A 27,181-nucleotide genomic window follows, 5' to 3' on the forward strand; every position below is an offset into this window, starting at 1 on the left:
GATACCTTTTATTTATTATAATAGAATATGCTACTCAATACACTTGGACAGTGTATTCAGTTTTCAGCCATCACTAAATATTTTTCAAAAGGTATTTCGCCCAACTCTGGTCCTGATGGACAAGTTAACCAAAGGCTAAATTTAAAATAAAATTATGCAGAGAAACAGATGGACTACAGTCTGTACAACTACAGAATTGTAGAACTACAACTAAGTGCACCTATGTGGAGCTGATGAAATGAACAATTAACGTAGATGCAAAGTCAGTGACCTTAATAAAGTAGGCAGTAAGTGTAGACTATCAACATCAGATGCAGATACTTTATATTTGAAATGTGTCGTCATAAATAACAGCAAAAGAAGAAATCTGCCTTCTGCTAATGAAATTTAGATAACACAATTATTAACCAGAAATGGTTCCCCTCACATATCCAAAAGAAGCCCACCGGGTTTATTTTCTTTTTTTTTTTACTGGCAAGAATAACAGAAAATATTTTATGAACATTTTAAAAGACGTTTTCTATTAGATGTTGCCATAGTGACAGAACCTCCTGCAGAAGTGCTCACAGGCCTGCAGGAAATGTATGATTCAAAGCAAGTAAAAATAAAAAATAAGCAGGATTTACACCCACTGTGCACTCTGCCTCTCTCTGCCTTTTAGTAGTCCCTTTTTTCATCACTTCATCCATCCATCATCATTACTCCTGCTCATTTTCAGAGTCTCATTTTCTGGCCCAGCAATGTATTGTAACAGAGAGGAAGCTCTACTTTAAGTGATCTTTATGAACACAAGCTGTACATTATACACAACTATATATCTGCTCCTTATATGATACTATTCACACAAGATGACAGAATGGTCTTTAAAATATATTAGACAAAGTTAAAATCCTAAAAGAAAGAAAATACAATTAATAATTACCTTGAAAATAATTTAATTCAATGGACTGCAATGATTTATGGTCACAGATTGTGGTATTTATGCTGCTGAAGAAGAAAATAAAAGGCTGGTAAATGGATCAACTCCTCCACCAATCACTTTTTAAAAGTACTAAGAACTAAGCAACTAAAACGTTTGGTTGGATATGTCATTGTATAAAACAGCTACTTTTGTGACATCATGTCTTAAAAAAACAAAACAAAACAAAAAAAAACTATTAAAGAAAATGAGCCAAGATTGACACATATATATCTTGACACGTATATATCTTAATATCTTATAAAATTCCCTGACTTGAAAATATTGTAGACTAAAAAAAAAAAAAAGCAACACTAGCAAAACATTGAACAGTGAAATACACAGGAACAAAAACGCACAAACATCAAATAAAGTTTAAGATATGGTAGTCTCCATAGTCAAGTCCATTATATACACATGCACCATAGTCCACATAAGTGTGTGTGTGTGTGTGTGTTTATGAGTGTGGGTGTGTATCCTTACGTGTTAAATCTAGTGTAAAAATTGTCTATAGTGACTTATCTGATAGTAGGGGTAATAATGTCTAGATAATGTCCAGCAAAGTATAAATTTGTCTTGTTGGCTAGTTAGCATGTTGGCTGATGATCAAAAAAAATCTTGCTGTCTGTGTTTTTGTGTCTGTGGTTTTACCTCATAAATGATTCAAGTGAAACATTCTTTACATGTTTTGCTTTGATGACATACAGAAATCCTGTTTTAACTCTGTATACACTAAAAGTAGAGATGGTACTAGAGATGGCATACTGGTACTGATGAGTATCTGTCTCGGACTGATATCAGCAGAAAATGATAGATCGCCTATTAGAGAGGAAAAAAAAAATCCAGTCAGTCCTGAATTCCAGCTTCAAATAGCACATAATAACTTTGTGTGATGGCAAGCTGTTGACTATGTATTTCTTCCTGTGGGGTAGTAGCATGTTTGATTAGCCCGTTTTAAAGATCAGTAGTTTGAAAAAGGAGAAATATTGGTGTTGGCTGATGCTCACGGTTTCAAAATCGATATATCTGTATGGGGAAAAAAAATTCTAGTTCCAGATTTCAGTTTATCAGCAGGAAATGCTGGATGGAGTATCAGAGGGCAAAACAATGAATTTGATCTAATCCAACAAATCTAGCCTGGCAATCACTGTCAAACCACTTTTGATTTCTTACAGAACTTTTGAATGAACATTTTTTTTGGAGAATAATTTTTGTAATTGAGATGTATGAATGAGAAAGACCATTTTCAAAGTTTAAAGAACCTCCCACATAATGTTATGGTTCTATGAAAAACCTTTAAATGGGCGAAGAACCATTGCAGCAGTCATTGTGTCATTCTTTGAATAAAAAAAAAAATCTCATATAAACAAGTTACTTTCGGGAACAAATACTGGTTCTTCTACAGAATCGCTTAAAGAATCTTTTGTGGCTTTTGTCAGCAGTTTAAGCATGACAGACATCATTAAGTGATTCAGTTAAAAACAGCTTGTGCCATGTCTAATAAAAATAAAACTTCATTTTGTTCTGGCATGACCTGCCATATCTGCCACACATCTGCAAGCGAGGTAAAAGCCTTTAATCAGCCAACACACACTTGTTGCCAGCCAGTGTGTGTGTTTATGTATAAGAACACAGGTCTGCAGTTCATAGTCTTGCTCTTTGTTCTATGGGTTAGTGCTCTTGACTTGCAAATGTAAGTGTGTGCTTGAGTTTCTACGTTTTGAAAACAATTTAAATGTAGTTCAACATGAAGTGTGTGCAAATGTGTTTCAGAAAGTGCATGTTTGTGCGAGTGGGTCTCTACAGATGGGCTTTAGTGTGTGTTTCTATATTTTGTAAGCTATTTCTATTTGCACTCAGATCTGGTTGTGAGAACATGTTAGTGTCTAAATGTCTTTTCTACATATTGTAAGCCACGTAGATAGGATCAAGCTGGTCGGCGAGGAAACCATCTCTCAGGTGCATGCGCTGCTTCTCTCCACGCGAGTTGATGGGGATCACGCCCGTATCTACAATGACCACCACACCCACGATGAGGTAGTGCTCCTCCAAAACCACGTTGGTTACCATGGGAACCAGGTCCAAGGCCTCCTGCTCTGAACCATCCAACTCGACCACCACCACCAAGAGTTTAGTCCAGGTGAACACAGCACTGAGAGAGAGAGAGAGAGAGAGAGAGAGAGAGAGAGAGAGAGAGAGAGAGAGAGAGAGAGAGAGAGAGAGAGAGAGAGAGAGAGAGAGAGAGAGAGAGAGATTTAACACATCTTTATTACATCAGTATTATTACAGCTTTATCAGTCGGTCCATCCAGATACATGAAGTTAAAACACAGTTAAAACTTGAAGACTAGGTGAGAATCATCAACACAGCACAGTACATCACTCTGCCCCCACACATCAACGAACACCTCTACCTGGTCTACCAGCCTATCATACTCATATTCCACACTAATCCGCCCTGCCATCAGCCACTTTAACATCAGCTCAGGATTCACACAGCCAGCACCTGTGGCCTTATTCTTCCTCGTCTTCCATATAGCTAATTTTGCCGTCCCTACAATATAATTAAAAAGACACATTTTCCTCTGCTTACTCGTCTTGTACTTCATACAAGCAATAAAAATTCTATCAGAGAATTCCTCACTAAAAGCATCAAAACAAACTTTTAAAAACAGATACAAACCACTCAACCTATCACAGTGCAAAAATAAGATGCTCAATTGTTTCATCCTGACCAGAAAATCTACACTGCCCCCCCAATGATGGATTCAGGTGGGCCATGTGTCTGTCTGTAGCTATCGCCCTGTGAATAATCCTCCACTGTAGATTGGCTTTTCTACACTTTTCTACAGCCACCTTACCACTCTCTGATGCCTCAGATCAGTCTGGTGTGCAACTTTGACACAGGCATGGTACAGAGACTTCCTTGAGAGCGCTCGAAACTGTCCCAAGCCTTTGAACATCTCTGGGCACTTCAAAAACCATCTTCCAGATTAGGAGAAGAGATTGGTAAAAAAAAAAAAAAAGGGGTGAGGCCAGACAGACTGGCTGAAGTCAGTCTTATCCAGAACAGCTGAATGTCATATCCCAAACTCCCTGCCCTGTGCAGGATTTTACTGGCTGCTTTGAATCCATGGTAGATCTCTCTGGTAAAGCAGCCTTTTTGCTATTTCAACCAAAAGGCCCTCACCCGACTCCATATATCCACCAGGCCTTGTTCTCCTTCCTCCACTGGCCAAAAAACCACAGCTGCCACTGTCCAATGTTGTCCACTCCAAAGGAAATCTACCACTTTCTTTCCAATCAGCTCCTGAGGAGGCTCTAAAACCATCATCCTATGCCACATCCTATGCCTGCAAGCATTCCAGTGCCACCTCATAAAAATTCTGTCCCAGATCTGTCCAAAAATGTTGATAAAATTCAGCTGGTAGTCCCTCCACCCCTGGGGATCAACCAGCAGACACTTGCTTCACCGCCGCTGTAAGTTCTTCAACCATAATGTCGGCATCCAGCTTCTTCCTCTGACCTGGACTAAACTGTGGAAGGTCTTGAAGGTCTGCAGTGCTGTCAGAGTCACAGTCCGTAGCCCCATACAGTTTCTGCATAGTACTGCACCGCCAGCCTCCTCATCTCAGCAGGGTCAGACGTCAAGTTCCCATTATTAAGGTGCACCTTAAAAAGGTAATTTGCTTCTGTTGTACAGTCTTTCTTTCTAGATTGAAAAAGTAAGTACTAGGCGAATCAATGTCCTTCATCGAGCTAATTCTCGCCCGTATTAAAGCCACCTTCACCTGCCCTTGTAAATAGGATCGCAACTCTCATTTTTCTCTGCTAGCTCCCTATGAAGCCCTTTTCTATTGTTCCTAATGATTTGTTTCTCCATGTACCCAATGTCTTGCTGCAGTTTATTTACAGCAGAACGTGCTGATGAAGCAGTATGTGCTGAGTAACCTTGGCAGAAGATTCTGATATGTACCGTTCGTACATCCCACCACTGACTCAGGTTTTCAAAAGAGTGTTTCTGAGCTTTCCACTTTTAAAAGCACTTTAAAAAGTGCAGTTACCACAAAAAGCACTGCCTTGTAATCATTTTACATTAAAATGCAAGTAAATAAAAAGTAAAGTAAAGTAAATAAATACATAAATAAATAAATAAATAAATAAATAAAAGATACCAATTTTCCTAATCCTGATCATCTCTGAGAGCATGTCTAATGCATTAACACAAGCATACATGGATATATATACAAACATAAGTGTTCACTCCGTCACTACAAGTGTAAAAATGCATGCACATCATGCGTAGGCTTTTATATATTCAAAAATAAATCACTAGAAAAATGAAATAGGAAGCCTTCCTGTTTTCAAGAAAGTAGTTAAAATATCTTGAACAACCAAGAAGAGAAAAGGTTTGTTTATGGACTTCTCAATGTCCCTAGCTATTATATGGTGTTTAAATCCATCACGAGCACTCCTGATTTACTTTCATGAAGGATGGATTAGGCAAACTTGGTATTTAAATGACAACTATAATTAACACTGGGCTGCCAAAAGTGTTTAAGTAAACAAAGTGACACAGCTAATGTATTAATGTTATTTTTATTTATGCACCAAAATGAACATTTTTGGCCACAACTTAAACTGTTAAACTAAACCAATGAATAAATAGTAATGAAGAGAAAATGCTTTTTTATTGATAAAACCATTTCAATATTACAAAACTAACAATAAATAGTTTCTAATATTTGCCTGTTACAGAATGTACAGTATGTGACCTTTATAGAAAATGTAAAATACTTCCACAAAGCCAAAATTTTCTGTCTGCTGCTATGTCTGATCCACTCAGACCAGCACAACACACACTTAACACACACCACATCAGTCTGCTCTGTGGTGGACCTAACCATTGAAGAAAAAGGTGAAAGCAGAACAAAAAAGTATTCAGAGACACAAATGGACTACAGTCTGTAACTGTAGAACTACAAAGTGGTCCTATATGTTAAGTGACCCTGATAAAATGGACAAGTGCAGAAAAAAGGAGGTGTGCTGGGGTGATGTATTTGGCACTGTGTGGCAAAAATGCATATGAACAGCTGTGTCTAACTGAGTAATTGTGATGTTTATCCTAATGTGTACTCTGTAATTTTTATTTCTATATGTACAAATATATTTGCGTGTTCATGTATTCATGTATGTGTGTACACTCACCACTCTGTAATGCTCTTGTGTGTTCTGATGATGGATGTTTCAATGTCAATGGGATGATACCGCATCCCTCTCAGCTCCATTGCTTCATCCAGCGCTCCCACCACATACAGAGCATCATGCCTCTCTGAGAAACAGTATACATCATTACATATGCTTGCTGATACATGCACATGCACATGCACTACCCCATAAAAAAGACATAGATTAATACATTTCGTTAGAAATTTTGCAAACAAAAGTTATAAGCACGTGCTTAGATATAATATAAAAACTGTAATACAGGTAGAGTTTCCTGAAAAATGTCACTTATTGAAAATAAAAGCCAGGTGTATTGTTTTTATTGTCTAAATTACAAAACTGTGTAAATGGTTCCTCCAGTCCTGTTCCATTTGAATATACTGTGTATTTAAAAAAAAAAAAAAAGATTAAATAATTGACAGGACTCTATTGACTTGCCCTTAAATGACTCAGGACTCGAGTCAGATTTGAGACTTCACACTCGTGAAAACATAGCCTGAGACTAAACATAAAAAAAAATAGGTTTCATTTGGACAACAAATGAAAATGTGGCAAATGAATAAAACATTTAGTTTCCAACCTTACACATGTGACTTTCAGCCTATGATCATGCACAGTCTGCAGTGCCACTGACACGCAACATGCACTGGTGGTTCAATACAGCTTCAAATAACACATTTTTCATTATGGAAAAACCTTCAGTTTGATGGACAGAATGAAGCACGTACTGCAGTAAAAGCTGTGAAACTGCTGGCTAGAATGTGGCTTAAATAGTGTGTGTTGTACAGGGAGATTCACTTGAAAGAGGCCCAAAATATTCTGTTGTAACTCCTGTTAGGATGAAGCAATCTAAACCAAAATATGTCAAGGTATGTAGTGTATTATGTATTCGACTGCGTTACATGCAATGCTGGAAGTAATCTCTATTTTCTGCCATACACATGAAGGGGTACGGGGGTATGCACCTGTAAATTGCAAACAGAGGGTAAACGTCACAACAACTGTCTGGCACCTACTTCATCGCTCCGACACCAGGGCACGTTGTTTCGTTCAGATTACTTTGCCCTAGCAAGAGTTATTACAGAATATTCGGGGCCTCTTTCCAATGAATCTCCCAGTAGCTAGCACTAATGCAGTTGAAACTGTCAGCTAATCTAGCTGAAGCTTAAGAAAGTTTCTTTTAAAATAGCATTCCTTTAAAATGTATCCATTACACTAACTAGTGAGCACAGTTGCCATACAAACTACAGACTAACCAACCGTTTCATATTGTTTTACCTCTTCTGATAAAACCTTGCATTTACTGCTGAAAGCGCTTCAGTTCTGTCATTCAAACTGACTGTTCTACTAAAATAAAAAGCTTCGTTTTTGAAGCAGTGTCAAAGCTGGCAGGTTTTAAATAGAGGTTTACTTTTGTACAATGCAATGACTGCAGCTTATAATTAGACCATAATAAAATTCTCTACAGAAGACTTCGGACTCAATTTGCACTCGACTCAAGCTTGCATGAAGTGACTTGTCAACATTAAGCTGTGGTACAGATTTTGTAATGTACTGACTTGTTTCCTTAAAGAATGAACTGAATCACTGTGAGGTCAGTGACTTAAAACGAATATATACATATATGTACACACAGTCCTCATTAAACCCTAAACCAACAGAGCCAACTTCAGACACATCAACACAATGGAATAAATATATTACCAAAAACATGCCAAACCACATGTACCCACCTCCACTGGCGTCTGTGAGTTCTGTCCTGCGGAGGAAGCCGAGGTAGCCGGTTCTGGCCCAGATGGTCTGTGTGTCCCCAAAACTCAGTCTGGCGCTGAAATGATCTGAGCGAACATTCTCTTCCCCGAATACGGAGAAATATCCGCTCGCATTCTGACTGCTGTGCACCCAAATCTGCAGCACATACACACGCATTAATTTTGCATACAGTCCTCACACATACATAATTACTGCATTCAAATCAGCCATTAGTGCTTGCAGAGAAAGGCTACATTACTCTAACCTCTCCTAGGTGAGAATCTCCAATTGGTCCCTTTGTCTCTGGGTTGGCAATGATGATGCGGACTCCCGGTAATATCTGCATTTGAAAACAAAACAGTTTGTCTTTACCTGTTTGATTAAATTATGTGACTTTAAAACACTTCTTTATGAAATGCGCCAGTATGGTATAACACATTATTACTTACCTTGCCTGACTCCATTAGAGGCAAACTGTGCGGAGATCCTCTTTCCACCAACCGTACTCTAAAAACACATAAGCACATTATTACTAGAAGTGCACCTTACAGAACAAAGAAATGGATCTTTAAACTGTGACTGTCTGAAGAGCATGTCTGCATATGCAGTAATGAGCAAACATTAAAAAGAAAATTATACTTAAATAGCAGAAACTATTTATTTGCTCAGAAAAACACTAATGCTAGACAAAAAACAAATAACATTAATACACTAAGTAGTAATTTTATACGTCACCGTATTTGTTTAATCAAGCCCAGTATTAATTGTAATCATTTAACACACTGATCCTTTATTGAAATAACTCTGTGTGCTGTTGGTGGAATTTATCAAAACTATGCAATAGATGGGGGTGTTGAGGAGACACCTGGAATCAGACCTCTGCTCTTCTAATTAGTGAAAAGACATCAACCACATTTTTACCACTTATGGTAATGCTTTTACTGGAAAACACCCAAATAAATGGTTTAAACAATCTGCTTAAGTGCCAGTACTTCATGTGGTAATATTTCAGGATGGTACATATGGATATTCCACACGTGCAGTACCTGTCATGTCGGAGAGCTCTCATGTCCACATAGACTGTAGTAGGGTCAGGTCCAGAGGTGCCCTACAAGGAGAGAGACATCATTTAATCAATCCATTCAATACTGTCCACCTGTTCCTAGCCACTTTATTACATGACTTTTTTCTGGACTCTTCACATTTACCATTAAAGAACTCTTCCTTAGGTTGCTTATAGAATATACTGTTATGTAGCTGGATGTAACAGGCTATCCCATCACTGGCACTATGTTATGCTTTACTGTGTAATGTTTACATGTAATCTGTAACAGAATATACTTTTAAAGTAATTCTCCCAACCATCTGCATGCAAAAATACTGATTACATTTATCTTACTCCTGAGTTCAATTGACAAAGTTTTCTTGTCAGTACTTTTGACAAAAATGTCAATACTATTTAGGAAAGTGTTTGAGTTTTTGAGAATGACTGAGATATTCATTGTCAACCTGGAAACTTTTTGGTCTTAACCCCCGAATTCTTCTTTTTTGACCTTTTTTGACTAACCCGACCATAGGGTAAAACCTTATGTCACTGGTGAACCCAATACGAGTCACAAGTCCCCTCTTTAACTGTGTTACAGTAATCCAGACTAAACTTGTAAATTTGAACACAAAATATCATCACAGAATAACAAAAATATTCACAATATATCCAAGCCTAACCTTTAGAATGAGAATAATGTATTAAGACACGCAAAAAAAAAACCTTTATGAAGAATACTAATCAAAGATTAGGAACCAAAAACAAAAAGAATTCTGGGTAGCTCCACCACCAGTGTTATAGCATTAGCCTTGATTGTGAGTTTCTGCTGTTTATTTCTGAGCTCTGACTGAGTTTCTGCTGTTTATTTTGGTGATGAGTGACCTGACAATCATTTCAGTCAGTAAAGCACTGTATAAAATTATAATGCAAATCCTCACTGTGCCTTCAATTACACTGAGGTCCTGGAGGAATTTAATTTTGCTCCACTATATACTTCAAGAGTGCAAACTGAAGTTCTTCTTGAATCTTGATCACTCACACCCACAGACACTCCCATACACATATTTTCCCAACATGCAATAATAACATCATTAATCTGTGTGTGTTGACTGCGAGAGAGCTGACCTGCAGACACACAGCGAGGTTTATCCTGCAGCCAAATGCAGTACTGACAGCGCGGGGGTGCAGCCCTACATCTTTAAAGAGTTTGGAGAAGGACTGAGTGAGAGAGATCCGCGGCCTCTCCTCTGCCACAACGACACAGGTCCTCACACGTGATAGATCCAGTCCCCGTGCCTGAGACACATCACATACACACACATTAAACCAATTTGGTTCCATATAAATGCACAAAATTATTGCAGAATGCTTATCACATTCAACTTCCATAAGTACTGAATTATTAGAAGAAAGCTGGCAAGCTGTAAAAAACAAATTTTAGATGTGTAGATCCAAGCTGTAGGTCATTCTAAAATGACTGCGAAAGCTGTATAACATCAAGAATGATGTTATGATAAAATTTATATTCAAAATACATCATGTTTTAAAAGTGGTGGTCAAATATTGGTGCAAATAACTTCACAAAAAAATACATGTAAATAGATAATTACAGCATAAAACTGATCATAAAACACAAAGTACTTTAACATTTAAAAAATATCTTTTAGGTTCTGTTTATTCATATTCTAAATTAAGAAGTTGTTATTGTATGTAAAGCAACACAAATTTAAAACAGGATTAATCATGTGTGCATGTGCATATAAAAGCATGCCTTGCACATGTCAGGGATTGTTTGTGTGTAAACTCACCTTGAGCGAGTCCGTGAGAGTGCCGAGTGTTTTGGTACATAGCTCCATGACAGAGTAGGAGCAGAATGTGTCTCTCACTTTAAACTGGCTGACTGACAGCAGCCATAGAGCTGGGTTTACCTCCAGCTCTGCTGGTGGGATCAGTACGGACTGGTGCCCTGCATACACACTACACACACAGAAACATGTTTTATATATTTAGACACCCTCACTAAAACATACATACACAGTTCAATCAAGCCTGCTCATTAGAATATTAGGATATGCTCAGACAGTTCTAGGTCTGATTAGTGAATACAGCTTGTTTTTTTTAACTTGTATTTTATGGGGGTGCCAATGATATAAGAATCATCAAAAAATTCCTGTGACAAGACAGCAATAGATCTTTTACTTCTTTTATACTAGGATTGCGCTGGACAGATACTAAGCTGTTCTGTACCTGCAGAGGCACCACACAACAAAGCCCAGTCCACAATATGGGTCCAAACATACGGCCACCTCACGAGATGGATAGAGCTCACACTGCAACTTTATAGAACGACACAATGCACTGGTAGCACTGTGAGACATCTACATATGAGAGAGAGAGAGAGAGAGAGAGAGAGAGAGAGAGAGAGAGAGAGAGAGAGAGAGAGAGAGAGAGAGAGAGAAGAGAGAGAAGAGAGAGAAGAGAGAATGAAACATCGAAATGGTCATAAACATCTCCAGGAAATTATGCAATGAAAAATTAGGTACAATAAAGAACAGTGGACTGTGAAAGTAAGTGAACAGTGCTAGTTTTTCTGTACATTCAGCACACTGGATTGGAAATGAAACACTGACTATGAGGAAAGGTCTGTTTTAAAGTACCAAATGAACCATAAAGCAACTACTACTCTTTCTACTGTTCTGTACCTAGTTTCTTCATTTTAGGCCACCATAATTTGCTGTTTTGTTGCATGATTGTTTGATCTGCAGCCCACAACCAAATGCTGAAGTGCATTAAGATCTACAGCATTTTTGGTATCAGTGCTATTTTTTTGCGTATACTCTATAATTCAGTATGCCACTGTATACATCATCAGTAAAAACAACTTGAGGTTTCACTGGCATCAATACATATTCATGACACCATAGTTCACAGAAGCTGGACTTTTGGTCCCCTTAATGGGAGGGCCACCAATAAACAGGCCTGTTACAATTACAAAATCTGTTTAATATATCAAATTACTTACTAATTACCCTGCATATAATTTTATAGATGCAAAGTGTCATATGGACCTGGCTTGTAACTCACTCACTCCTGTTTAGCAGACTGATGATTTGCTCACTTTGCCTACTTAGTGGCACAACAGCTTCCCTAAAATTAACATCATCCCAGAGTGTATGTACCTGAGATCATGTAATTTCAATCTAGTAAATGTGCAAATGTGTACCTTCACCCCAGCAAGCATGCCTGTGGTGGATACACTAAAGTCCAAGTATGTCAGAGACTCTGGGTCAGACGGCTTATACAGTAGTGGAGACCGTCTCTTCGGTAGGTCATCTTAAACACACACAAACAGGCACAAAGAGAATATACTCATCACTCAATGCTCAACACATACAACGACATTTGGATAAAAGCAAAACATGCAGCATTAGCACTATATAACTTTATCTCTCGCACATATACACCCAAGCTTTACCTGTGTCAAGGACAGGTGGCCATGACCGTAAATCCACAGCAGCTGATGCCTCTTTAGACCTCAGGAGCTTACAAATCGCCTGGGTGGTCATAACACAGGCCGAGCGACTCACCTGCAAAAACAAACAAAAACAATTGTTTAAAGGTGTACATGTGTGGATTAATGGACATTAGGGATGTTATTGCATAACCGTAACATGACTAGATATAGGTTAAAGAAATCCTTATGGTTAAAAAAATAAAACCATAAACACTGTTATTTAAGGCAATTTTGTCATTCAACTTGAGAGTTGACAGTTTTTAACTCTTGACTTCAAAATTCCAAAAACCGTTGTTTGTGAAAACAGTTAATTGCTGCATCCAAAAATGCAGTTAAAAACTCTACCACGCAAAAAACAAATCATATATAAACACAGACGAATACATTCTTTTCCTCTAGAAACTCTGCTCACCAGCTTATACACTATAAATTTACATACATATTTTATATTACCCACCCCTTCGCATTCCAAATGGAACTTTCCACTGACAAGCTCCATTCTAAATGCTCTTTAGATGCTCTCCTACTGATAGATGCATATAATAATATATACATCCACATGTATGCATGTCTGTATAAGTGCATTGCGCTTACCTCTACAATCATTTTAACAGTTGGCAAAGTGGTTGAGATGTTTTGGGGATGAGGTGGCCTAACTGTGATGGGGATACAGCCAGCATACAAACAACCATAAAATGCTGCAATGAGATCTATACCTGTAGAACACACAAACAAACACAGATACACAAAATGTGACTTTAATACAACATCTCTGCTTTTTGCATGACCAGAAATGAAATGATGAAACACTCCCAAAAACTGACTTATCAGAAACATGGATGAACCCAAAATGCATACATTACTATGCTGTCTTGAAACAATAAACTTCAACCCCTTAGTGTGTGTAGTCATAACTGTTCTTATTTCACTGGGCTCCTAGATTTGTTAAAAAAATCTATAGACCTCTACTTTTTGTTTTTCCTAATGGACAAAAACTGTGAAAAATGAAAATCTATTAACAGAATGGAATGTGAAATTACCTGGTGGATATACTAATGCTACATGATCTCCGTCTCGCAGCTGCCCTCTCTCAAACAGCAAGGCCGCAATCTTCTCTGCTCTTTTATGGAGCTGCAAACATGTTAGAGAACTCCCTACTGTCCCCTAAAACACGCGCACACGCACACACATGCACACACACGCACACACACGCACACACACGCACACACACGCACACACACGCACACGCACAAACACAGACAAACAGACTTAGGACATTGACTATGTCATAATCATTTAAAACATGTATGTGAAGAAACTAGGGAGATTTTGAGATTCAAGTATCCATCAGAGTTAATTAATGGATATTTGGTTAACTGTGAGGAAGGGGAAGGAGAAAAAAAAATGCTATTAGAAACAGCTGGTTGTAGTGTTTTCCCATGCTATGTATTATGTTTTGTGTATTACCCTCGAGTTGATGAGTGTGTAGAGTATGTGGTCAGGTGTAGTTTGAGCTCGCCACTGCAATACCTCAGACAGGAAGAGGAACTGTGTCACAGAGGAAACAAAGTAAAAGATGACACTCAGAATAAAATATCTTTCACTGATTAATCCTAAAACAGACACACTTACCTGGTCGTTGTCCTCCCCTTGGCTCAGGTCTCGGCCACAGGCCTGTGCCATCCGCTTCCCTGCCACTAGGTTCCCCACCATCACAGAGGCAGGGCCAACCTCTATAACATACAGAAACACAATGTTCTTCTTCCAGTTTATACAGAGCATTCCACTGAACCATTGTTGTTCCACTGGAGAACAGAAACTTTTATTTCCATGTTAAATGAATCGAAGAGCATGTTTCACACATTACAAAATGATGTAGAAGCGGACTCCACAGCACACACAGACACACATAAAAGCACACAAACAGTGTACCGGGTTGTTTCTGTCGGGGTTTGGGCAGGTTGGTGACACAGGAGTGGGGGCACATGAGCACATTACAAGGATGCAGTGCCCCTTCCTGAAAGAGCTGCTTCGTCTCAGACAGATGGATGCCCCCAAGAGGGGTTTTTGGCAGAGTGTTGGAGGGGACCAGTGCCAGGCAGTACACACCCACTTGATGGATACCATCTATAGCCTACAAACAAACACACAAACACACATATACAAAACAATAATAATGAATGACTGAGTAAGAACATTGTGTGAATGTTTATATGCACGGGGGCATAGCTACCACAGATTTCTGATTGGCGCCAATAAAAAAAATCATGACTTAAATAAATAATGATATAAAAATAAATAAATAAATAAAAGATACTGAAAAAGCTCTTGTGGTCATCATCACACCCCCCCCCCCCCCCCACCGCTATCACCATGGCAACATTTACATGGCTGTATCCCACTATAAGCCAAGGAAAAGCATGGAACGGCACATTCTTTTTAACACCAAAATGTAAACTTGTCGGACGCTATCACCATGGCAATGTTTACAAGGCTGTATCCTGCTATCCATCAAGAAAAAAGCACAGAATAGCGCATTCTTTACAACGTCAACCTGTAAACTTAGCATTAGGCTGCTCCACCATTTCTCCTGAGAATTTAGCTGAGCTATACTAGCTCCTAGATGCTACTAACCTAGTCAGCAAGTAGTAACACTTGACCATTGTAAAGAAAACAGACACAGACACAAACACAAAAAAAACCCAAAAACAAAAACAAACAAACAAAAAAAAAAACCCCACAAGTTTTCAAAATGCTGAGCCGGTCTTTAATCATTCACCCAGGACAGCTAGATGGAGTGCTGCAAAAGGTAGCGAATTAGCTTTAAATGCTGTGATTGTCAGTTGTTAACTTTAGCCAGTCAAATGCAAGGTAAGTAATCGTGTGTTGTGTTTAATATTCAGTTTCTTCTGATTATGGTAATGAGTGGGTAATTTTCTAATGTAGCTAAAATGAATCACTACAGAAATGTCTCTAGGCTTTAAAGTTCACTAGCTGGCCCGCTACCCTGTAACCTGTCCCTTCTAAAATAAAATTCTGGCTGTGCCACTGGTGTGCATGTAATACCCAATCTAAATATTCATTACCTGAAAGCTGTGCATTTGTGTGTGTGTGTGTGTGTGTGTGTGTGTGTGTGTGTGTGTGTGTGTGTGTGTGTGTGTGTGTGTGTGTGTGTACCTGTAGTACTCTGCTCATCCACTGAAAGCTTTCCTCTTCAGTGGAATCTGGCCTCTGCTCTGCTACCACCACTATCCTCTCGTCATGAAGTACAGTAATGGAGAACACTGCTATCCTACACACACAAACATAATGATACAGTTCTTTGTTTATTAAGCTCAGTTAAGAGCCAGAAATGCACAGCTTATTAACAAATATTTTCACTTTCATAACACACTAATATCTGTAATACATGTTGTATTCACAATAATATTCTTCTTTGGAGACTAAATGCATCTGAACAGTCCCTTATGTAGCAACATTTATATCTGTGAAACTAAACCTCTTTGCATAGCCTGTACTTCCATTTCATTTTCCTTGGTTTAACTGCTTTAGTTCAATGTTTTTAATGCAAACAAACACACCCATACCTTCCTCTGTATACAAACTTCATGGGTTCAACGGCAAGAGCAGTAGCAACTATGTCATCAGCATTGTGTCTCCGCCCCGCAACCAGCATCATTCCATCCATCTTTCCTGTCACAAAGATTGCTCCGCCCGGGCCTACAAATCCCAGCAGCCCTGAGCGTACAAACACACACTCGCTCACCAGGCCACCGTTGCTGGACATGGGACACACCTACACGAGAGAGAGAGAGAGAGAGAGAGAGAGAGAGAGAGAGAGAGAGAGAGAGAGAGAGAGAGAGAGAAAGAAAGAAAGAAAGAAAGAGAGAGAAAGAGAGAGAAAGAAAGAAAGAGAGAGAAAGAAAGAAAAAGAAAGGAAGAAAAAGAAAGAAAAAGAAAGAAAAAGAAAGAAAGAAAGAAAGAAAGAAAGAAAGAAAGAGAGAGAGAGAGAGAGAGAGAGACAGACAGACAGACAGACAGACATCAGCATTTTAGTAAACCACACATACAATAAAGTAGTAGCGGCGCATTTGTTACACAGGTGTTCAACTGTACAAACACGGCTTGTTTAAATGCTATAGAAAAGCACTGCCAATTAGGGCTGGACATTTCAATACCTAAATGGTCAGTATTCATTAAGACAACAAGCATGCTTGTTCCAAATCTAGACTGATGGTTGGCTGTTTAAACTACACTTCATGTGCATGTTATCAACAGAAGTGATTCTTGCTTAGTGTGCAGTCCAGTATGTCTAGTAATTACACTTTCAACACTTCACACTCATTTCTGGATTAAGCCCCACACATTTTTGGTTTGTAAATCAAGAAATGGGTGTTGGCATCAATATAAAAAATACCCAGCCCTATTGACAACAGAATGGGACGCTCAGAGGCAGAGTGGACCTGCATTCTCTGGAGTGATGGTGCACCATCAAACACCTTTGGTGAACTAATTCTCACTATTGTGGTTGAAAGCAATCAAACCCTCACAGCAATGTTACAGCATGAGGTGTAAAGCCTTATAACAGTAGAGGGTGAAGTAGTGGGACAAACCAGTAAGCAAGCCTTTACAAACCTTTGGGCATACAGTGTAACCTGATTTGTAAACATTATAAAAGTTTATAAAAGCAAAAATTCTGAAGCAAGGAAAAGATTCAGACCTCAAACGTGTTCTTGGTCATGCCTGTAAGACCATAGTAGGATGTTCCTGTGGCAATGGATGACACACAGATCTCTCCAATCTCATCCGTTTTACACAACTGTGGAATAGTTTCCGGTTTCACCACACATACCAACGCTGAGAGAGAGAGCAAGATAGGTGGATAGGTGGATAGATGGATAGATGGATAGAGAGAGAAAGAGAGAGAGAGAGAAAATCGGTTTCAACAGAATAACTCGCCTCTGGATAGGCTTCAACTTCTCATCATTACTCTAACAGTTCCATACATACTTGCGTCACTCCTGATTATATTAGTATCTGAGTATTCGGCTGATTATTTTGACAATTCATTTTAAAAAGGCCAAGTAATTAAAATGAAATCAGTAATAACAAATCATGTTGTGGCATGCGCCCGCCCCCCCGGCACTCAGCCGTGACGCACCTTGGCAAGGACGCCAGGGAGAGAGCCGCGAGTGCAGAGGGGGCAGAGTGCAGAGCTCGAGCTCCCCTGACAGACGCGAGTCACGGGAATGACAGCGGGAGGAGGAGGACGATGCTGGTGATGACTACAAGAGGCACCAGAGGAAAGAGCGAGTCCCGAGCTCCGCCGCCCGGGCCCCAGCACTTTACGCAGCGAAGCAGCTGGGAGCGGTAACGGGGAGGCGGAGCGGCAAGCTCTCGTTCCCTCTCGGCTCTGGTGCTCAAGCTGCCCTTAATGAGAGCCAGCTGATTCTCATCTGGTGGGCAGCTTGAGCGCCTTTAAAAAGAGCTGAGAGGGAACAGAGAGAGGAGGGATGAGCAGCAGCTAAGGATGACAGAGCTGAAAAGCTCCACTGACTAGAAGGACTAAAAGGTCTAGCTGGCTAGCTGAAGCCACTAAAAAGTGGCCAGCACAGTGTTTGGTTTGTTTGGTGCTTATGTGTGGAAATAAAGAGAATAGGTGCTGCAGCTCAGAATCCTGCCTCCAGTGTCCTCCTTGAGCCCGGGGTAGCACGTCTTTCAGCATTCCAAAATGTTACTGGAAAATGATTAACTTGAAAGTTTTAAAAAGAATAAATTAAAAGAAAAGATGAAAATACTATATGGCAAATTATTTTTCTTACTGTTAGAGAGATTACCAAGAGAATTTAAAATGTGCAACAAAATGAAGCAGATTCATTAAATCATTGGTAAATTTCATTATTTATTTATTTTTCAGTGTTATCAAGAAACTGCTGCATGAACATGCTTAGTACATCTACCCATGACAACTTTGCAGCATCAGAAGAAAATCAGCCATAAAACTACAAATACGCCATAGGCAGCTCTACCATATACTGTAATTCTGATCTCATACACACACACACACACACGCTACCTCCAGGCATAGGACTGCCAACGTCTTGCAGCGTCAAGACAGAGAGTTTCTCTCCTGTGTCCACTCTGATAACGCCGTGACTCAGCCCAGTCATGCTGAGGACCCCTCTGCCCATAGGCTTAGAACTGCTTTCATTTGGCCTGCAGGGAAACACAAAATGCATACAACACAACTACTGTTACACTAAATTTCACCATAACAAGAACCTTTTCCCCAGTTTCAGAGACCCTCTCACATAGCCTCCTGGGCAAACAAACTAATATATTAAGCTCACCTAATATCAGAACTACATTACATGCTACAGCAGTTATAACCCATTGCAAGGATGCCTCTGTAATACGTAATCCATCAAATCTTCTCTTAACTCTGTCACTGATCCCTAAGACCACACAGGTCTCACACATTTATTGACAATGTAGTTGTGACACGTGCAATTCTGCACTGGGCATGGAGAAATACAGTGATCCCAAAAGTATCTGGACATTTGTGCAATACTTCATTCTGTATTAATAGATAAAATGTCAAACCATGTGGAGTTTAAACAGACCATGTCAAGATCTTTCAAAAGCCAGTATGTTGATGTTTGTTAACATGCTGAAAGATCCTCTTCTGTTATTTGAGTTTAAAGATCCTCTTCTGTTATTTCTGTTATTTCTTTGCACCCAAAATGCACCTGACAATTCTGTTCCCATCAATGAACACAAGTTAAGTGACAGCATTGTAAGAACATCTAGACGTAGATGTTTCGTTTCCACATCCGTGCTTTACAGAAGGAATTCTTCTCCACACTTTAATTTTAAATCCAAAACAATAAGTTAACTGTTCTGCTAAAATTGTGTCTCTGAAACAAATATTTTGTTTTTATTAACTAATCTAGAAATGTATGAAGTAATCTAGAAATCTTTAATAAAGTTAATGGTCAAAGTGTCTAAATATTTTGGGGGCCCACTGTATCAGCATGTAGAGCTTTGAGTGTGCTACAACGTTCTCAATCACTGCATATAAGAAGCATGATGCTGCATTTATTGTAGGATGCACTTTCCAGTTTCTTAGCAAATCCATACATACTTCCAGAACCTTTCAGAGTTCAGATCAATAAGAGCATACTATTGATTTCTTTTATCAGAACAACTATCAAAGGGGATTTTGGCGTGAAGCTTTTTCCAGTGCATATTTATCAAAATAAATACAGCAACATCACTGAGAACTCAGGTTATGGTGAACAGTATTTTTTTGTCTTGTCTCAGCAACAAACTGTAAATGTAACTGCATGCATGTGTCTCATTGTGCATGTAATGACCTCCTCAGTGCAACAGTTAGAGCCTCTGGTGAGCTGGCGCATGGGCAAATGACCTCTGACCTCAGGCCCATACTTTGAAACACGTTCAGGAACGCATCACACGATGAGATAGACCCTGTGAGAGAGAGTTTAAATAATTTACGCTGTGCATCAATATTTTAATGGTATGAATATTTAAACTAGAAATTACAAAACTAGAACTACTGGAGGTGAGATTTTATTAATTAACCTCCACACACACAAACTCACATGGATTGGCGCCATCAGCAACCAGCAGCATGCGTAGAGAGCTCAGGTTGAGGTCAGTCTGATCTCTGTGTGCTACCAGAGCCCAGTGTAGATCCCTACTCTTTACACAGACCACTTTAGCTACACACATACATAAACAGAAACACAGTTCCCGACATACACACACAACACATGAAGAGAGAGAGAAGAAAACAACAACAAAAATCAGAGATCTCCATTCTGCTATTACAGAAAATGGAAGACAGAATTTTCAGTTGAGATTACAAGTGTTCTGGAATAAAAAAAAAAAATAAAAAAAAAGTCAAATACCAGATTATGCAAATGTAATCAATTTACTGCTGTAGGAAATTATTCTATGACAAAAAAGGGCTGGGGCATTCTGACCAACTCATTGTCTGTTATATGCCGCAGTGCTTCTCTTTAAACTACAACCCCAAGTCCAATGAAGTTGGCACGTTGTGTAAAACATAAATAAAAACAGAATACGATGATTTGCAAATCCTTTTCAACCTATATTGAATTGAATACACTACAAAGACAAGATATTTAATATTCAAACGGATAAACTTTGTTTTTGGAAAATATTCACTCATTTTGAATTTGATGCCTGCAACACGTTCCAAAGAAGTTGGGACAGGGGCAACAAAAAACTGGGAAAGTTGAGGAATGCTCAAAAAAACACCTGTTTGGAACATTCCATCCATCCATCCATCCATCCATCCATCCATCCATCCATCCATCCATCCATCCATCCATCCATCCATCCATCCATCCATCCATCCATCCATCCATCCATCCATCATCTCCTGCTTCTCCGGGGTTCGGGGCGCAGGGGCAGCATCCTAAGCAATGAGGCCCAGACCTTCCTTTCCCCAGCCACTTCCACTAGCTCTACAAGGGGGATTCCGAGGCGCTCCCAGGCCAGCTGGGCGATATAGTCACGCCAGTGTGTCCTGGGTCTTCCCCGGGGTCTCCTCCCAGGTGGACTTGCCTGTGACACCTCCCGAGGGAGGCGTCCAGGAGGCATCCTAACCAATGCCCGAACCACCTCAGCTGGCTTCTCTTGACGTGAAGAAGCAGCGGCTCTACTCCTAGTCCCTCCCGGATGACCGAACTTCTCACCCTATCTCTAAGGGAGAGTCCAGACACCCTGCGGAGGAAACTCATCTTATTCTTTCGGTCATTACCCAAAGCTCATGACTATAGGTGAGGGTGGGAACATTGCATTATGGCTCAGCTCTTTCTTTACCACAACAGACTGGTAAAGAGCCCGCATCACTGCTGACCCAGCACCAATCCGCCTGTCAATCTCCCGCTCCCTTGTACCATCACTCGTGAACAAGACCCCGAGATACTTGAACTCCTCCACTTGAGGCAAGAGCTGATCCCAGACCCAGAGAGGGCTCTCCGCCCTTTTCCGCCTGAGAACCATGGTCTCGGATTTAGAGGTACATTCCACAGGTGAACAGGTTAATTTGAAACAGGTGAGTGTCATGATTAGTTATAAAGGGAGCATCCCTGAAAGGCTCAGTCGTTCACAAGTAAGGATGGGACAAGGTTCACCACTTTGTGAACAACTGCGTGAGCAAATAGTCCAACAGTTTAAGAACAACGTTTCTCAACATGCAATTGCAAGGAATTTAGGGATTTCATCATCTACAGTCCATAACATCATCAAAAGATTCACAGAATCTGGAGAAATCTCTGCAAGTAAGCGGCAAGGCAGAAAAGCAACATTGAATGTCCATGACCTTCGAATCCCTCATGCGGCACTGCATTAAAAAACATTCTGTAATGGGTATTACCACATGGGCTCAGGAACACTTCAGAAAACCATTGTGAACACAGTTTGTCAGTGAACACAGTTCGTCGCTCCATCTACAAGTGCAAGTTAAAACTCTGAGCAACATCTGCTGCCATCCAAGCAACGTCTTTTTCAGGGAAGTCCCTGCTTATTTTAGCAAGACAATGCCAAGCCACATTCTGCACATGTTATAACAGTGTGGCTTTGCAGTAAAAGAATGTGGGTACTAGACTGGCCTGCCTGCAGTCCAGACCTGTCTCCCACTGAAAATGTGTGGCGCATTATGAAGTGCAAAATACGACAATGGAGACCCCGCACTGTTGAGAAACTGAAGTTGTACATCAAGCAAGAACGGGAAAGAATTCCACCTACAAAGCTTCAACAATTAGTGTCCTCAGTTCCTAAATGCTTATTGAGTGTTGTTAAAAAGGAAAACTGTCCCAACATCTTTGGAACGTGTTGCAGGCATCAAATTCAAAATGAGTGAATATTTCCAAAAAACAATAAAGTTTATCCGTTTGAACATTAAATATCTTGTCTATGTAGTGTATTCAATTGAATACAGGTTGAAAAGGATTTGCAAATCATCGCATTCTGTTTTTATTTATGTTTTACACAACGTGCCAATTGGAATTGGGGTTGTAACACATCACATCTTCTCTTAATCACAACTACTGTGTGTGTGTGTGTACCTTTGTAATGACAGACTTTCTGGATCCAGGACAATGGATTCACCTTCATGAGAGCATATGGAACACTGACCACATGCAGCATATTGAGTACACTCTAGAGAGCCAGAGAGAAAGAGAGGAAAAAAAAAAAAAGGGGGGTGGGGTATAAAACATAGCTTGTACAAAACAGTGTATGTGAGTGTGCGTGAGAGCATGAGAAAAAGGAGAATTTTGGATAACAATGTGAAAGAGATAAGGGGGGCAAGAGAGAGAGAGAGAGAGAGAGAGAGAGAGAGAGAGAGAGAGAGAGAGAGAGAGAGAGAGAGAGAGAGAGAGAGAGAGAGAGAGAGAGAGAGAGGGAGGGAGGGAGAGAGATAGGGGAATACTGGGTAACAGTGTGAGAGAGATTATCAAAAAAAGACCAAATCAATAAGACCTTAACAATTCAAGATAATAATTTCTAGTGCACAACACTGCAAACAAACTCAAAAACAGCACAAACTATATATTTATGTAGAATTTCTAAAATATATTGTCATTGTCCAGAAAAACAAAACACGTTCCTCCATTTTTGTTAACTTTTTTCCTTCTACAACATCACTATCACTACACTGCTCTAAAGCGAGTACAGCAGCACCTCACTGCTGCAGGTTACAAATAATGTACATTTATGCAGCCACTTACAACCGCGGATTAAAGAGAGTGCAAAAACTAAACAAAGGACTGGATTGGATCTGCCAGGTAGTGAACATCAATGAATTAAATATGCCTACTGATTAAAAAAGACATCTAAGACTTTCTACGTTTTTTTTTACAGATCTGTGGGAACCGTGATTGCATAAAGATTTCTCACTGTAAGAATGCCATGCCACAGTCCTACATCCTTCTTGAAGTCCAACACATTCACCAGCGTCTCCGCTAATATGCACAGACAGACAAAAACACACAGAGAAATAAAATACTGTTGTGACACTAGCAGGAACATCTACTTAGTTATTCAATCAATCAATAAAAAAATGTGTGTATAGCTGTATAGTGTGCTTTCAGCACATGATGTTTCAGTCCGTGCTGTAATTATTTGGGGAAATTACACAGATACTTTATCCTGCATGAATCAATCTATTAAATCCCTTATTAATTACATTATAGAACCTCTTCTGGTAAAACAAGACTATCTGATAACTTTAATATCTGGTGAAGAAAAAAAAAATCCAGCTTCAATGGTGCAATTACCTCGGTGAATCCACTAATACATGATTGGGTGAGTGTCTAACCTTCCTTGTATCCGCAGGTGTGTGTGAGTGTTTGGCAGTGTGTCAGCATGGCCATTCTCGTCACAGTCACTCCAAGAACACTTCCATCTTTACACGTCTTATACTGTTAGACAATCAGAAAAGTTCTGATATTTTAAGCTATACACATTTTATAGTGTCCATTCATCACAAACACTGGAAACCTCATCAAACCAAACACACACGCACGCACTTACCTCAATATATGCTGTGTCGTTGTTGGCGTCTTTAATTAGAGGATACCATTCTCTGGGAGGTTTACATAGATGCTTCGACTCTGTCACCACCCACAGCAACTTCGGCCAGCCTAAGTAAAAACGCACAAATATATAATACACACACAGAAATAAGAAAAAGACATCTACAGGGTGATTCAAAAGTCACAGGACACTGTTTTATTTTATTTAGTTTTTTTTGTGCTGTCAAAAGCCTCCACGATGTGGTGCTGAAGGTGGCGTCTGTTGCAGATTTTCTCAGCATACACAATTTGTTTGAGATGACCCCAGAGATAAAAGTTGATAATAAAATGGTATCCTCCGACTTTGCGACTTATATATATATATACACATACATACACACACACACACAAACACACACACACACACACACACACACACACACACACACACACACACACCATAAACACAGAGCTAGGGCTATTTCAGAACACACTTGTTTTTATTACTATTAGGTTCAAATGCTGTTAAATTTTTCAAGAAAAGCTCTGTAAATTGCTGCAGTTCTTCAAATTTCACAGCGCAGTGGTATATACATGTCATTCTATAAAACACAGGGCAAGCACAGATAATGCTAAACATGTGTAGAAGTTCATAGATACATTCATATAAATGAGAAACAGAGTGGTCATAAATTTAAATAAACAAACACTGGGAGATATTATGATATAGCACAGCAATTTGTAAGTTGACATGCTCATCAGGTGAGGTCCCTCACCTTTGAACTGCATGATGTCACCGCTGAGACTCTTGGGAAGGCCTCTGTGGCATGCATCGCTGGTCAGTGCCACAGCAACCCCACAGCTGCCCAACAGAAATCCAATCTGCTGACTCCCTGCGTCCTTAAGGGAGAGAAGGAAGAAAAGAGAGGGCGAGAAAGAGAGAGAAAGAGACAGCGAGAGAGAATGAGCAAGTGTCATTCATATGTAATGTAAAAGCATTACATGACTAACATCAAACAAGATTCAGAACATCCATGTGCCAATAACAGACCAACCAAGATAAATGACTCGTTATTTCTCAATCAAAACCAAAACAAAGCATTCATGAAAGCCACTTTTTTTTTTTTTTTTATTAATGTTTGTTGGTATCAGTGTTGCTGAATGGACGTTACCTTTTTGGTGAGTGGAACCTCAATGGGTACAGGTACGACTTCTGCTAACAGACAGCCGTAAAACGCTACCATGAACGCTGCAGGGTCATTATTGGGGTACACCAACGCAACCTGATGTAAACATACACATACTTTACTTTTTGCTGCATTTATTCTGTTACAATTCTTCTACAAGTTTTATCAGAACATTAATGACAATTTAACACCAACAGAAAACCTGTGTTGTATTTAAATGGAAGCCTGTTTTTGCGCCACAAAATTAAGCCATTTAGTCATGACTATGTGAGTTTTTCATCATTTTGGCCTAATATCTCACAACAATGAGAATGATTCTCATGGTTATGACATAACATGAGTTCTCAAAAGGTACAAGATACTGTCTCATAATTATAAATTAATATATTATAAATCACAAAGTCATAATTATGAGATGGCACCTAAATTACGAGAAACTTTCTAGTTGTTATGATTTGATAACTGGCATGTTTATTTTTTCAAGTGTCAAAAATGGTTCAGTCCATATATGAGAATAAGTATACAGCCAGGGTTAAGCTTACTCTGTCCCCTGGTCGAACTATGGGTTCCTGCTTGGTTCCGAGTTTGTGGAGGATGTAGTATGCAAGCTTCATACTCCTGGACCAAAGCTTACCTAGAAAGACACACACACAGACACAGAGACACACACAGACACAGTGATGAACTCAATCTACATTAAACTCATTAAGATGCTATTTTTACATGCTGGCAGGTTCAGAGCTCTAGCAAAATTAAAAGGCCAGAGTCACTAACCTGGTTTCCGTACAAGTAAGTATTGCTGTACAACACATAAGCCATACTGTGGTATCATATGATGATATTCATGTTGGTTTTAGCTGTACTGACAAATAAAAACTACAAAGAAAGAATAATTTAAAATACATAAAAATTAAAATAGTAATAGTTTCTTTTTCTAGCATTTGTCTGGTTAACATTTCCAGTACTATGTAAGGTTCCCTTTGTAATTTTAAGAAAAACAAAATAGAATAGAAATAGTCCCATAATAAAAATGCTAGGTTGAAAGATGTTCTTTAGATGTTCTTTTTTTTAATCTAGTATAGATTTGCAGTACTCAGGGTTTTCAACTTTATAAATGCTAACTTAAATATCACATTTGTACAAAGACAAACAATGGCACTGAAGCAAAGCACCAAAAACGATTTCAGTGCTAACAGGATCTTCAGTCGGAGTGAACATAAATGAAGGAGCGAATTATAAGCCAGGTCCATGAGGTGCTTTGTAGACAAAATGCTCTAATATTTAATTTTATCAATATAGTTCAGCACTATGATCAATCCAAGTCATACAATACTAGGCAGTCAATAGTTCAGTTTGGTCACTGCACAAATGGGTTCTGGGGCTGACCAGTCCTGTAATTACAGCTCTGACAGAAAAAGTAACACTTGAGGCTTCCACTGTGACATAGCAATAGTCAATGTTGAGAACTGTTGATATATCCTTCATGTAGTGCAAAGTTAACACCATTTTAATATAAAATCCAACTCATAAGAAAGCTTGTCTGGAACTGTAAAGCTCAGCCTGACAGTGCAAAAAACTCTGAGTGGGCCAGAAAATGTATCTGTGCCCAAATGTGTGCGTCACAGATGTGTGCGTCTGTATTTATAACTGTAACATGAGCGTATGACTGGGTCAGAACATAAATAGCTGCAGCAGTGAGAAAAGGGGGTGCTAACGAAGGCATCCCATAATAACCCTGAACTCCTGAATGTCAGGAGAAAGTGCAAAAGGGAGAGCGCGAGAGAGAGAGAGAGAGCGCGACAGAGAGAGCGTGACAGAGAGAGAGAGTGCGAGAGAGAGCGAGAGAGAGAGCGAGCGAGCGAGAGAGCGAGAGAGAGAGCGCGAGAGAGAGAGAGCGCGAGAGAGAGCGCACAAGAGAGAGAGCACCAGA

General features: G+C 39.5%; 1 protein-coding gene across 2 annotated transcripts in view; it reads right to left on the reverse strand.

Annotated features, from left to right (window-relative positions):
• Positions 1 to 684: 684 nt before the first annotated feature.
• The window catches only part of dip2cb (disco-interacting protein 2 homolog Cb), a 57,687-nt gene continuing 31,190 nt past the window's right edge, over positions 685 to 27,181 (reverse strand). For both annotated transcript variants that reach the window (XM_017699215.2, XM_037531016.1), the window contains 29 exons: positions 25,794 to 25,885; positions 25,237 to 25,347; positions 24,841 to 24,964; positions 24,084 to 24,193; positions 23,869 to 23,971; positions 23,448 to 23,512; positions 22,616 to 22,709; positions 20,120 to 20,239; positions 19,871 to 19,985; positions 18,571 to 18,710; positions 17,215 to 17,351; positions 16,082 to 16,290; positions 15,672 to 15,786; positions 14,427 to 14,628; positions 14,127 to 14,227; positions 13,962 to 14,042; positions 13,535 to 13,658; positions 13,089 to 13,210; positions 12,456 to 12,567; positions 12,204 to 12,313; positions 11,228 to 11,358; positions 10,789 to 10,957; positions 10,106 to 10,276; positions 8,982 to 9,043; positions 8,385 to 8,442; positions 8,201 to 8,275; positions 7,917 to 8,091; positions 6,166 to 6,289; positions 685 to 3,110 (listed from right to left, as the gene is read on the reverse strand). In XM_017699215.2, the coding sequence (XP_017554704.1) occupies positions 2,858 to 3,110; positions 6,166 to 6,289; positions 7,917 to 8,091; positions 8,201 to 8,275; positions 8,385 to 8,442; positions 8,982 to 9,043; positions 10,106 to 10,276; positions 10,789 to 10,957; positions 11,228 to 11,358; positions 12,204 to 12,313; positions 12,456 to 12,567; positions 13,089 to 13,210; positions 13,535 to 13,658; positions 13,962 to 14,042; positions 14,127 to 14,227; positions 14,427 to 14,628; positions 15,672 to 15,786; positions 16,082 to 16,290; positions 17,215 to 17,351; positions 18,571 to 18,710; positions 19,871 to 19,985; positions 20,120 to 20,239; positions 22,616 to 22,709; positions 23,448 to 23,512; positions 23,869 to 23,971; positions 24,084 to 24,193; positions 24,841 to 24,964; positions 25,237 to 25,347; positions 25,794 to 25,885 (3,605 nt within the window). In that variant the 3' untranslated portion in view covers positions 685 to 2,857. The remainder of the gene's footprint in view (positions 3,111 to 6,165; positions 6,290 to 7,916; positions 8,092 to 8,200; positions 8,276 to 8,384; positions 8,443 to 8,981; positions 9,044 to 10,105; positions 10,277 to 10,788; positions 10,958 to 11,227; positions 11,359 to 12,203; positions 12,314 to 12,455; positions 12,568 to 13,088; positions 13,211 to 13,534; positions 13,659 to 13,961; positions 14,043 to 14,126; positions 14,228 to 14,426; positions 14,629 to 15,671; positions 15,787 to 16,081; positions 16,291 to 17,214; positions 17,352 to 18,570; positions 18,711 to 19,870; positions 19,986 to 20,119; positions 20,240 to 22,615; positions 22,710 to 23,447; positions 23,513 to 23,868; positions 23,972 to 24,083; positions 24,194 to 24,840; positions 24,965 to 25,236; positions 25,348 to 25,793; positions 25,886 to 27,181) is intronic.

Source organism: Pygocentrus nattereri, chromosome 19 (assembly GCF_015220715.1).
Source record: "Pygocentrus nattereri isolate fPygNat1 chromosome 19, fPygNat1.pri, whole genome shotgun sequence".
Classification (NCBI taxonomy): Eukaryota; Metazoa; Chordata; class Actinopteri; order Characiformes; family Serrasalmidae; genus Pygocentrus; species Pygocentrus nattereri.